The following is a 13,025-nucleotide window of genomic DNA, read 5'->3' on the forward strand; positions in this document are numbered from 1 at the left end:
CTTTTCCCCTTCCCCTTCTTTTTCCCGGGGTTACAGCTCGTGTTTTCGGCGCGCCCCTCCCCGCAGCCGCTCGGCCCCCGCCCGTTGGGGACCTGGTTTGGGAGGCGGGAGCTGTCGGGGGGCCGCAGCCCCCCCGGCGAAGGGCGGGCGGGCAGAGGAGCCTTTGGGACGTTTTACTACTTCCTACCCTCCGAAGTGCTACAACTGGAGAGCCTATTTCTCCTCCCCAATAAAGTAATTAAAGTGAATGGGTGTCGGGGGGTCCTGTTGGGGTGATGGCGGCTGAAACTAGACGAGCTCTGTCCTCAGGCCCGCCTAGCCAAGCCTGGCTTTAGGGGAGGGAGGCGGCGGCGCCAGCGCGAGCCGAGCTGCCGGGGATGCTCGCCGGCACCCTCCCGGGCATCCCGCTTCCACCAGCCGCCTCCAACACCCGCGGCGCTGCCCGGCCCTTCCTTTTAGGGGAAATCAAACAATCTGGGGTCTGCCCCTCCTCGTCACCTTGCTGAGGCGGGGACGGCGGTGACTCTGCAGGTAGCGGCGGACGGAAAAAGCGGCGGCTCCTCGCCCGTTCTCGCCAGCAGGGACCTTTATTAGGTAGCAGCTATAAATTTGCCCGCGCGGATATAAATGTGCGGCGGGGAGGTTGGTGCCAACGGCGAGGCTCGCGCCGAAACGCGGCTGGTACTTGGCAGCACGCAGAGTCCCGTCCCGTCGGGAAGATCATCCCGAGATATCTATATACCGTAGGCGATACGAAGCGAGCGCTAAAAATACCCTCCCTAAACCCGTGTGTGCCTTTGGAGAGGCCAGTCGTTTCTCTGGGTGTCGTTTAAAGCACGGGGAAAAGCGCGAGGGGGAGAAGAAAGCCCTGACAGAGGCTTGGGATGTGCTGCTGTCAAATACGTCCTGCTCCCTTTAATAACAAACATCGAGGCGTGGTGTTTTTTTCTGAGCCCTGTTATAATAAGCTCAGATGTTGGATGACATTTTTCCCGGTGACTCACATAGTAAAATTAACCTTGAACTATTTACATATTCAATCGCCTCCCTCCCTCCTCCTCCCCTCTCCGCGAGCGTGTGTACATTACAGGAATCCTGGCTCCGGATCAGTTTTTGTTTTGCTGATGAGAAAAAAAAAAAAAAAAAAAAAAAAAAAAATTAAAAAAAAAAAATTCCCCCGCCTGGAGTACACATCTACTTGAGGGAAAGAACACGCAGTCCTGGCCTTTGGAAATTGGCAGGCGGCGTGCTGTTCCCGCGCTGATAAGAGGTACTGTAAATAAAACTGTACGGCAGCGCCTGCTGTAAAATGCCCCTCGTCTGTACTCATTGTTCTGACAGCTCCGGCTTTTTTTGGGTCCGCTGTTTTGGTACACGCTGTGCTTCCTTATGTAAGCGAGCGCGCCCGGCTCCTCCCGCCGTTCGCCCTGTTTATTTTCGCCTCGCCAGGAATTTTTTCGGTCCCCCGCCGCCCGCCCCCCGGCCAGATGCTGGCCGCCTTGCCCTTTCCTTGCCGTGCCCCCGCGGGGCTGCTCTCGGGGGGCACCCGCACGTGTGTCCTCGCCCCACGCAGAAAGGGGGGGAGGGAAAAGCAAACCCGGCGTCGAGCGGCGGGACCCCGGCCCCGGGGGTCCCCTTGCTGCATCCGCGGGGGTCCCGCTCCGCAGCGGTGGGGTGGGAGAGCTGGGGGGGGGGGGGGCATCTCCGTGGCAACTGCCAGCTGAGCATCACTGCGCCGGCACGCCGAGGGGGGGGCGGCCACGGCCCCGTCCATCCCTGGCCGCGGGTGGGAGGAGGGGACCACCAGCAGAGCCTGCGTCCCCAAAACATCCAGGGTGCGCACCCCCCCGGCCACCCTCCTCCCGTTGCCCCAATGCGCACCCCCCCCCTTTTTTTTTTTTTTTTTTTTTGGGGGTGGGGAGGGGGGAACGTTTCTCCCTTCGCGAGCGGCCCGTGCGCACTCAGGTTGTTTTGAATGCAAACTTGACATCACGGCGAGGGCGGCGGAGAACAACATATGCACAGTAAACAGGCAGACTGTCGTATTGATTAACAGATGAGACCTCTATTATCGATCAACGCTTGGCGAGAAAATTTATCACTTTTAATTTCGCCGCTGCCAAATATTTCTGCCTGCGAGCCAGCCGTTACCGAGACAATTTAAAGGCGAAGGATTTCTCTTTTTAATGCGCCTCGTGCTACCTGCCTCTCTCCCCGTCACCTTTTCTGTGCAGCTTTCTCCAAATCGCATCGGGGGGGGGGGGGGGGCGGGAGGGGGCGGGAGGGGGCTGGGGCTGGACCCCTGGAAATGGGCAGCGTGGCACGCAGCGCAGCGATGCCCCCGCCTCGAAGGCCGCCCTGCCCCGCTCGGCTCCTCATGGTGGATTAATCCAACCTTGAAATCTAAGAAATGGGTCCGCGGCTTGGTCCCGGCAGCGATGCTTCAGATGTGGTGTGTATCGTTCATCTGTTTTAATCTGGAAGCTACTTATCTGCTGCCGGGCATCCTGTTTTTTCCCTCGGCCGAACTAGCAGCACATGTTGATAGTGATTTTCTAAGAATTCGCCCCCCCCCCAACTCCACGTCTCTCTCCAGTAGTCGAAGACGCCTCTGAGCTTCTCGCTCAGTCGCGCCGTTTCAGCCACATCTCTGACCAGCTGCGTCCTCGGCTACCGGCAACGGCAGCTGCGATGGGAAGGGGCAGGAAACCAATTACAATTAGATCGGTTACAACGCTAATGAAACGCATTGATGTTTAATGATTTTTTTTTTTTTTGAGAAAAAAAAAGCAAACAACAACAACATCAAAAAAAAAAAACCCCGAAATCTGAGAAATACATAATTTCTTCCTGGCAAACAACTCCTTATTGGGCGCCGTGCTGTTATGCGCAAGGAATGGGACCGCGGGGTCAAGCAAGGCTGCAGGGGGGGCGTAAATTCCGAAACAGGTCCCGCGGTTTTTACGGAGGCGGCGGCGGCCGCGACGCCCCCCCTGCGCGGGTTGGGGCGGGCGTCCCCCCAGTAACCCTCCTCTCCCCTTTCTCTCCCCAGCGGGCGCCAAGGCCCTGGTCTGCGATCAGTGCGGCGCCCAGTTCTCGAAGGAAGACGCCCTGGAGACGCACAGGCAGACGCACACCGGTACGTGGCCCTCCCTTTCCGCCCCTCGCTTAGGCGCAAGTTTAATATTTAGGCTGCCTCTGTAAGCTTTGGCCCGACGGAGAGCCTAACCCTTCGCGGCTGCCGCTTCTGACCTGCCCAGGTCTGTTTCCGGGCTTTACCTCGATTAAGGTAAGCTGGCCGCGTTTTCTGCCGGACTCTTGACTGGAAGCGCTGCGGGACCTGCGTTGCAACCCGCGTGTGGCGTTTGCGAGGGAAACCTCCCCCCGGCCGGCTTTTGGCTTTGGGTGCTTGGCTGCCGGTGGCTCGGGTTGGCCCGTTTTGCTGAGGTCGCAGCGGTGCTGTTGGCGGGAGGAGGAGCACGACCTGTCTCTGTGGTTAAACCCAGCATCCTCGCACCGCTCGCTGCTCACCCGTGGTTTCCCAAGGCGCGCGCACCAACGTTGGACCAGCGTGACGGCGCTTGGCCGCCTTTCCGGTTTAAGAGCAGCTTTCCAAAGGATAAATACCCTTGTCAGGAGCGTTTGGATGCTCCGGAGCCTACCAGTGATGAGTTAGGAACCCTTTGCAAATCCCAGCCTGTGCTGACGGGTCTGCTGCTGCTTTTGAGAGCGTTCGTAGGAATAAAGATGTAATCTGCAGCTCTGGGTGTACGTGGGCACGAGTGTCTGCTGGACAGTCGGGCTGTGCAGCGGGTGCGTGGCCGCTCACGGGAAATGATGACCCGGGAGGGGGCTCTGGGGAGGGCTGGACCCGGCTGTGCACAGAAAACCTCTTTCCCCCGTGCTCACCTGGGCTTAAGGCCCCGACCGGAGCGGTTGCCGCGGGGTGAGCCCCGCCTGGCTCTGCAGCTCAGACAATTAATTCCCCGGCCTGGCGCCTGTGCTTTGCAGGAGCGAGGTGGCCCCGGCTCCTCTCCCGCCAAACCCCGGGTCCGAAGCAGCGGTTCGCACGGCGCCGCGGGGTTTTACTGCTCGGCGGTAACGTATGCGCGTGGGAAACGATGGCGCAGCAAACGCCGGGTAATTTCTGCCTTCTGCAGGCAAAACGCCGTCCCGTTCCAAGCGGGGCTCAGCACTTGGCTTCTGCCGCGGTGCTTCCCGGCCCGTCGGGGAGCACAAGGAGCTCTTTATGCCTCTCGCGACGGCCGCCTTGCCCAGGAAGGGTTGGCTATGGGGCACGGGGGAATTCGCGGCCGGGCAGCCCCAGGTGGAGCCTTTCAAACCCCCAAAAGCAGCTGCAGCGGGAAAATGTGCCGGCTCCTCGCCGCGCTCTATCGGGAGCAGTTTGCCTGGGCAGGAGCTCATCTTTCAGTGCTGAAAACCCTGATAAATGCCACTGATGGCCGGGGCTAGGCTCGGAGGTGTCGCGGAGAGCCTGGCCGGCTTCACGCCGGGGATTTGAGGACCGACCAGCAAGGCAAAGTGCTGCGTCACCGGGCGGGAATAGCTGCGGCCGTCATCTGATCTGGGAGCTGCGCTGGCCCAGCACCAGTTCGTAAATTGTAAAGTAATTGCCCTCCTTAGCCGGGGTCGTACGGCTGGAGGCCAGGCTTTGCAGCTCAGGGTCTTTTTAAGAACGGCATGTGCTGTGGGTTAAGGAGGAGGAGAGGGCCTGCGAGGGGACTGACGGTTCTGCGGCGAGCGACCCAAGCCCGGGCAGGGAGCTAAAGGTGGCCGAGCAAACAGAGCGGGTAGCTCCCCGTTTCCTTACGCTTCCCGGAGCCGTTGAGCACCCCGGGGCCGTCAGTGGGACCCCAGCCCCCCCCCTCGCTACCCAAGGGCTCCGTAACCCCGGCATCGGGAGCGGGTGCTGCTGAGCGAGCCCTGCGCCCCAAAGCGTCCCGCCCATGCAGCGCAGCTGCGCGGTTTTCCTAGCGACCTTGACCCTTTTGCGGGGGTTTAAGCCCCTTCGGTTGCTGAAACCTGGGGGCTGGACCGCGCCAAAGCTCAAAGGGCGACAGGGACACGGAGCGCGGGGGACGCGGTGACCCCGGCGGGGCGAGTTTGCCATCGCCGCCTCCGGCAGCAAACACGGGCGGCTCGGTTACGCGGCGGCGAGGGGCTGGGGCGGCCGGAATGAATCGCTTCCTCTCCTCGGGCAGCACGCAGAGCACCCTGCCCTGGCACGGAAAGCGTCCCTCCCCTGCCGTCACTATAATTAACCCCGTTCCCAAATAACGGCATCTCCTGGAATGGATTTTTTGGGGGGGGGAGGGGCGGGGGGCGTCCTCCCTTTGCCCTTAGCGGCAGGTTGGTTGGCAGAAGGCCTTCCAACCTTCCAGGCACAAAAATAACCCTTTTCTGGTAGAGAGGCAGGGAGATTCCTTCAAGGTCGTTAGCGAAAACTGAGCAGCGTCTGTCTGGCACAGCCTGACCAAAGGTACCCACGTTGCTCAGAAACACGGTGCGTGGCGGGGGACGCGGGACTGTCTGCAAGCGCTCGCCGCTTCTCTGGGTGACCTGCGGCTGCAGAGATTTTTCTGCAGCGGATGGGCAAGCTCGAGGGCTGTCAGGGTTTCTTTCCAGCGTATGGGGCCACTTCTCGGGTGGACGGTTGGGATCCGGGACCCCCCTTCATCTCACTGACTGTTCTTCCCATTGCCCTCACTGCTCCTCCGAATGACAGTGCAAAACAGGAGCCAGGCTGCCGTGCCCGTGCTGCACCAAGCGCTGCCGGTCTCTCGCAGCAGCAGGCCTACGCCCTGCTTTCTGAGGCGAGGTAAAAAAATAATAATGAAGAGAGAAAAACTAGTTTCTGCTTGTAAGCGCGGAGGTGGCTGTGTGCTGCGTACAGCCCCAGCGACTCGGGACTGAGACGCCCTCTCCGGGTGTTCGCTGTCCTTGGCCCCCGTCCCGTGGCAATAGGAAAAGCAGCAACTGTTTTGGCTCATCTTCCAGCAGCGCAAGCTCGGTGCCATGCCGGAGGCGGGGGAGCGTGGAAAATTCCTTGCCCTTCTCCTAAAATGTAGAGGAAAAAACGGAGTGCGTCGAGAAGACAGCCTGCGTGCCCCCCCACCCCCACCCCAGCGAGCGCCGCTGGGGCTGGGGATGCTCACACGGCTGGTGTTCCTGCTCACGGGGGTCGGGCGCGCCGCCGCCTTTTATAAATATCAGAGGTGACTTGTCTAGAGTTCCCTCCTGGGTGCCAAGGCCATTAACGCGCGCGTGTCCGCGCCGGGCGGCCGGTGCCAGTCGGCAGGCCAGCACGCCTTCGCTCCTGACCCAGTTTCACACGGGCGCGCTCGACGCCTGACGTTGGAGCGTACCCCCTTCGGCTTGGGGTCGGCGTGCCCCCGGCCGCTCTGCGGAGGGCGCGCGGGAGCCTTCGCCATCCCTCGCATCCCCTGGCTGGCGGTGCCGGCACCGGGACACAGGTAGCAGAAAAGAGTTAATAAAACCAACGTGTAACTGAAAATTGAAAAGCTATAAATCTCTCTCCCCCCCCCACACACCCCTTTTTTCTTTTTTTTTTTTTTTTTTTTCCCTGGGATGTTGGTAGCGTTTTGATTTAATAGTTGGCCAAACACAAGGGTCTATTTTATTCAGAGTTTACAGGCCTCAGGGCTGTTATTCCTCCAAATTTAATAGCATCGAAATTGCAGGGTTGGCGATAATTTGCCTATCACTTTCTGCTCTCCCATTGATGTTTATTGTCAGCGGGATGGAATCTCAATCCGATTCACTTAGATAACATGTCTGTTAAACATTTAGATAATTGTGCCATCATTAACTTGTCACATTATTTTAGAGATTCAAAACAGTCGTGCGGTATAAGTGGAGGTACAAAGGGAGAAAAATCCAGCGCCTGAGAGCGAGAGCCGGGGCGAGGGGGTGCTGTGGCGTGGGATGATGCGCCGGGTCCCGCGGGACGTGGCGCTCGGCGGCTGCTCGGGGGGGCTCAGCCTTCCCCTCCGCCCCGGGCTGGGCAGGCCTTTCACCGCTTTCTCCCCCCCCCGAAAATTTCTGCTCCTGTTTGAAACGCGCGCTGAGGTACAGGGTGGGTTTTATGATTTTTTTTTTTTTTTTTTTTTTTAATGCCAGAGCGAGTGGCACTGTTCTGCGGAAGAGCATCCCAGCAGCCCCGTTACTGGCTCGGGTCGGCCGGGGGGATGCGTGGGAGCCCGGAGGCGGGGGGGGCGGGGACCGCGCCGGGGGCTGTGCTGTCGCACGGGCACACGCCGTCTCTGTTCTTGGCAAATTTACACGTAGTCCAGCCATCTATTTGTCTTATCTCCCTCCTCCCGCTTCCCTTTCTCTGCCTCAAAACGGGACCCGCCTGAAAACTGCCAGTGGTGCTGTCGGCGGACGTCACGCCCTTCTTTTCCCGTGTTGGAAATGAAGGATTTTGAGCGAGCGGATCGCAACCTGCGAGTTTGGCGGCGTGAGCCGTAAATTACTTGGAAACGTGAACTCCGTTCGCCCGCCGCTCAGCGTGGCGCCGCGGCCGAGCCGCCTCTCGGCCGGGATGCTCCTCTGGCTCGGCCGACGGCCGGGGCTTGTCTCGGTGGTGGCACTTGCCACCCGCCGCCGTCTGCAGTGTCCCTGCTCCGGCGGCGGGGCGCTTGGGCTCGGGAGGCTCCCGGCTCCTCTCGCGGCATCCTCGCCCGGCCGCGAGCAGCCGGCACGCTTCCAGCCCGACGCCTTCCCCGGCTGCCGGTGACTTTCTATTACCGCTTCACGGGGCTCCGGAGAGTTTTCAGAGAGCAGCTCGATGAGGCTTCTGGGGGAAATACTGCCGGATAGCATGTTTCTCCATAGCTAGAGATAATGCACTGTAGTATTAAGTACGCTTAGAGGTAATTATCCCTCCCACGCTCGCTTCGGTTGCACGGTCCCGGCTGGGGGAGGGAGCGCGGGCGATGCTGTGCGGCGATGCCCGGCCGACGCTTTGCAGGTTTTCTGTTGGATGGATGCGAGCGCGGGTTTTGGATGCCGAGGGATGGAGGGGCGCGCTCCTCCCGCTCGCCGCCGTCCCCTGACGCTTCTGCCGGGGGCTGCGAGCAGCGGGCGCGGGGCCGAGACGGGCTTTGGCGACGTGCAAGGACCAGGGCTCCCGCGGAGGAGGCCGGAGTGCCCCGCCGTGTGCTGGAACGGGGAAGGTTGGTGCTGGGTTCAAACCGTGACTCCTGAGCTCAGGAAACAAACCTGGTTACCCCGTCGCACACGGAGGGTGCGAAGACACCGTTCCCGGAACCTTCCAACGCCGGCAGTGCCCCGCGGGAATCTTTGACCGAACTGGGAAAATCGGACGCGGGGCCGGGGGAGCTGCTGCCGGAGGCACCTCCGGGGGTTTGTGGCTTCAGTAGCAGCTGAAAATGCGAAACGCTGACAGCGAAGATGCTTTCGTGGCTGCTGTGACATTTTTGGGTACAGGCATCCGACTGGAGCCAAACGTGCCATGCGCAGGCGCGGCGTCCTTTGTGCAGCATCGCCTGCAAATGTATTTGTAAGAACCCTGGAAAAAAATACTCCGTGCTTAATTTTGGCTGCTCGACAGGGAGCGGGATTCGCTCGCTCCGACCTTCGGCTGTGGCGGAATGAAATGGAAGCGACGAGCTGAGGAAGGGTGAAGCAGAGCGATCCGAATGCGTCCAAAATGCAAAGCCCTGAGTTTTTTAAGTATTCGTGTGGCCAAGTTTCTTTGCCAAAAGGGCTGAAAGCGGTACGAGCAGAGGGACAGGCAAGCGCGCGCGTTCAGCTCGAGCCCATCGCCTCGCCCGTGCTGCTGGCTCTTCCCACGCAAGCCGGCGTCTTCAACGGACAGCGGGTTTTGCAGACGTTTATTTCCCTAAAAACGCGGGCTGGGGCAGCTCGGCTTCCCGTCGGAAGCCGCCGTCACTCAGGAGCGTCGTTCGCGGTGCGAGCGGCTGTGCCGCGCCCGCCGGGACGCCCCCGGCGCACCGGGAGCTGGGGGAGCGGGGGGTCGTTAGCCCCGGCGCCTCGTTAGCACCGGCCCCAGCTTCTGCGGGGTCTCGGGGCGGCGGGCCCGGGGGGGCGCAGCACAGAGCCCCTTTGTCTGACAGTAATGTCCTGTGACAGCGCTTGAAATCCGAGTCCCGGCGTGCGTTCCTGAAACCGGGAATCTCCCTGCCTCCCAAACCGCCGCGGCTTTTTCCACCTCGACGGCAGCAACTCCGCGCGCTGGCAGGTGGGCTGGCTCGGGCACCGCGACGAGGTCCGGCTTCGTGCGAGCAGGCGCCTTCGCCAGAAACGGGCCCGGAGACGGAAACGTGGCAGGCCCGCGCGGCCGATGGGCGGCCTTTAATTTTCCTGTGCAAATACTATTTAAAGCGTGATGAGAAAAGCCCTCTCGCTAAGCTACGGAGAAATCTTTCTTGTCCTTTAATTCTAGATGAAGGGGATTAGCGTGAACATATTTAACCTCTGACCTGCGGACAAAAGCATTATCAAATTTAGTTGCCGAGTGGCTCCCCATTTAACCGAACCGGTGCAGTATCTCAGCAAATTTTTTTTTTTTTTTTTTTTTTTCCCCCTTTCCTCCCTTGAAAGCTTTAACATCCATTGTTGCCCACGGAGCACGGGGGGACTTGGCAGCCCTCCTCCGCTCGCATTCGAGATGCTTGTCAGAGCCCCCGTGGGGGAAACCAGCGCGGCACAGCCGCTGCTAGAACGCGCGAAGGCTTCCAAAAGCAAGCAAACACACACACCACCCCCCCACCCCCCAAAAAAAAAAAATCAAAGCTTTCTGTAGATGGGGCTGGTGGCTGCGCACTCGCCTCGGCGCTGGCCACGCAGCCGCCTGCGACGCCGTGGAGGACGCGTGGCCATCGCTGCGGAGCGCGGCGAGGCGCCTCTCGTGCGCCTTGGCTCCTCGCTTTGCTCCGGAGCGGGAGGGGAAACACGCTCCCGGGTATCGCGCTCGAGGATGCTCGGCACTGCCGCGCCGGGGCTTTATAAAATCGGGCTGAAGCGCGGGCGAGGAGGCGGCCGGGGTCTCCTGGTCCGGCGGAGGAATGCCGAGAGGGGCCTCCCGTCAGGAGCCGGTGTCCGTTTACAGTGCATCTCTCATAAACCCGGCGGCGGGGGGCGAGGGCAGGGGGACCGGCCCTCCTGGTATGTGATTGATTATCTGGTATTTATGCCATTGAGGACTTTTCAGCGGCTCGGGGTCAGGGGGTCATCTCATGTGTCTTGCTGCAAATCCGCTTCCTTTTGTACAGTGCGGGCTGGGTGAGCAGACACACAAAAACAGCTTTTTCTTTTCCTTGGGAAAAGGGGAGGGGGGCGGGCTGGTGTCAATGAATTTTTTTTTTCAGCCTTTCCTGAATAGTGTCCTTTTTAATTCCAAAGAACTTTTAATTAAAAGTAGCAGGAAAGTTCATCTCGACAAGGTTTAACTTACCTTAGCGGTTACTTTTGTCCCCCGGGATTCGCGTCTCCCTGCTTTACAAAAAAAAAAAAAAAACACAAGAAACGGGGGAGCAGCTGCTCTCGGTCCCGTTTCGCATCTCCCCGGGTTTACCGAGAGGGCCTTTTCATCTTTTCTCTCTTTTTTTTTTTTTTTAAGTGATGGGGGTGCAGGAATAACCAGCGGGCGCCGCGGGTCCCGGCTTTGTGCCTTGCGGCTGCTCTGCCGGGAGCGGCCGCCCGCCCCGCCGAAAGCAGGGTTCCACGGCCGGGGGACGCCGGGGTGGCCCCAGCCCGGCCGGGAGAGCTCCACGGGTGGGTGGGACGGTGGCGATGCCGGTGGTGATGATGGCGGCGGCGGTCTCCCGTGGGTGAGCTCAGGGGCACCGCGGAGGGCAGGGCGTAATGCCGCCGGCCGGGGACGTCTCTGCTGTCCCCTAAAACCCTCCCGGCAGGGAAAAGCGTGCGCCCGCCGGGATGTGCCGGCTGGCAAACGCTCGTGGTGGCGAATCTTTGGCCAGAAAGACCCCGGGGGGTGGCTCTCAGTGGACCAGAAATGCTGGTGAGGGCTTTGTCTCCTCGCTCAAGCTCTTTGTTTAAGGATGGAGCAGTTTCTAACAGAGTAGTTTAACCGCCACTGGGAAAGCAACGAGGAAAGCTATCGCTAGGTTTTCGACATAAAGTCAAATTATTTTTTCAGCTGGTTTCACTCCAAATTCCAATTGGGAAGAGGAAATCTGGGAAACCGTCGTGGTGACGGCGAGTAAGCGAGTAGCTGACGGCTCCCCTTCTGATGTGGTGGCCTGAAACGCTGCCACGCTTTGCCTCCGGTTGCCCCAGGGGAGACGCTCGTCCTCGGGAAGGGCAGGGATGGAGCCGGCGCTCTGCAGGCTGAGGGGGAAGCAGCACCGCGGGGAGGTGCTGCCCGCAGAGCCCTGGATACCCCACAGATGACCGCGTTTTGGTCCAGCGATGTTTGTTTCGCTGGGAAAGAGGGCAGCTTCTCTGTCCCTGCCTTTCAGAGCCCAGCGCGGGGTTTTGGAGAGGCTGCTGGGGAGCGATGGAGTGGGGATGCCCGAGGCGCGCGTTGGCACGCTCGGCACCGAGCCGGCCCTGGGGCCCTGCCCAGGCAGGGCTCGACAGCGGCGTTTGTCCGTCCAGCCCTTGGCGACGGCCTCCATCTCCCTCTGGCTTTGTTTGCTGGCAGCAGGACCCAAGCGCTGCCGACCCGCACCCTCCTGGCCCGGCTCCCCGGGGCAGGTTACCCTCTTCCTGGTATTACCAGCCTTAACGTGACCGTGAGCTCACTGATACAAAAACACCTAACGGGTGCTCCAAAGGGGCGCGCTCCCTTTTTGGCCGCCTCAACCTCTTTGCTGTATATTGATAGATCTCGATTGATATGACAAGGCTTTGGGGAGTACAGCTTTGCATGGAGGGCATGCCTCCAGCTTCGGCCAGGGCTTGCAAACGTCTTCAAACAACTGTTTGGCCTAAAAGTTAGAAATTAGGCTCAAGGGCGCGGCACGCTGTTGGTGCGAAGCCCCCGGCAGTGTGTTCCCAGGCTCAGGGGCGTTGGGAGCTTGGGAACCTCTCGCCTCCCCCGGCTGGGAGGTGGAAGTGCGCTACGATGGGATTGCGGGCCGCGGAAAGCTTCGCCGGATTGCCGTTTCCCCGCGCCAGGTCTGGGCAGCGCTCGGTTTCTTTGGGAGGGAAACCCGCTCGTGCTGTGTCGGTGCCGAGCGTGGCCCTGCGCCGGAGCCCCGCTGCCGTGCTCGGGGCTGTCCCGTCCCATCCCCTGCGCTGGTGATGTCCCGCTGCCCTCCCCCGGGAGCATCCCGCGAGGCGGGGAGCTGCCCGCATCCCTCGCTTTGCCGGCAGGACTCCGCGCGTGCGCTCGGTGTCCTTCCCTGGAGAGATTGGAGGCGGGGTGCCACGGTCCTCCCAGCCCCCCTCCCAAAATGCATCCCTTGATGAACGCCCTGTTTGGACACCCAGGCTGCCTGGCAGCGCCTCACCCAGCGCGGGTCCAGCTGCTGCCGTGATTGACGCAAAGCCAGTCTATAAATAAAGTCTTTCTCTCCTCTCATAAAGACTTTGCGGTTTAGTTTGCTTTCAAGGTCAAGATCAGACCTTTCTAAATAAACACATATCAAAGGATCATTAGCGGAGCAGCACTGTTAAATTGAGATATTAACTTCTGTCAGCCGCGCGTTTCCTTTTTGTTCTGTAACTCGCGACTGCGGCGGGTTTTTATTATTTTGGCCCTAGGCGGTAGCATCTGGCTTCTGTAGAGACTGTAAAAATTAAAAAGCAACACAAATCATTGCGAGAGAAAAGCAGTAAATTCAATGATAAGAATTTAAAATTAAAATGTTTCGGCGCTTTTATATTCTGCGAAACATGAAACGAATGAGTTGTGTGCCTGTTGCCATAAAGCCGCCGCCGCTAATAGTCGCTGGGCTCTTTCCCTCCCCGCTCGCTCTCCCTCATAATCGTTCTTGCCCGAGCAACCGCAGAAAAGCGCCACGAAGGAA

The 13,025-nt window shown here is 60.0% G+C and overlaps 1 protein-coding gene across 2 annotated transcripts in view; it reads left to right on the forward strand.

Annotated features, from left to right (window-relative positions):
- Nucleotides 1-13,025, forward strand: part of ZBTB16 (zinc finger and BTB domain containing 16) — a 57,869-nt gene that overhangs the window by 33,659 nt on the left and 11,185 nt on the right. For both annotated transcript variants that reach the window (XM_042800394.1, XM_042800395.1), the window contains exon 4: nt 3,053-3,139. In XM_042800394.1, the coding sequence (XP_042656328.1) occupies nt 3,053-3,139 (87 nt within the window). The remainder of the gene's footprint in view (nt 1-3,052; nt 3,140-13,025) is intronic.

Source organism: Tyto alba, unplaced genomic scaffold (assembly GCF_018691265.1).
Source record: "Tyto alba isolate M040663 unplaced genomic scaffold, T.alba_DEE_v4.0 Super-Scaffold_32, whole genome shotgun sequence".
Lineage (NCBI taxonomy): Eukaryota > Metazoa > Chordata > Aves > Strigiformes > Tytonidae > Tyto > Tyto alba.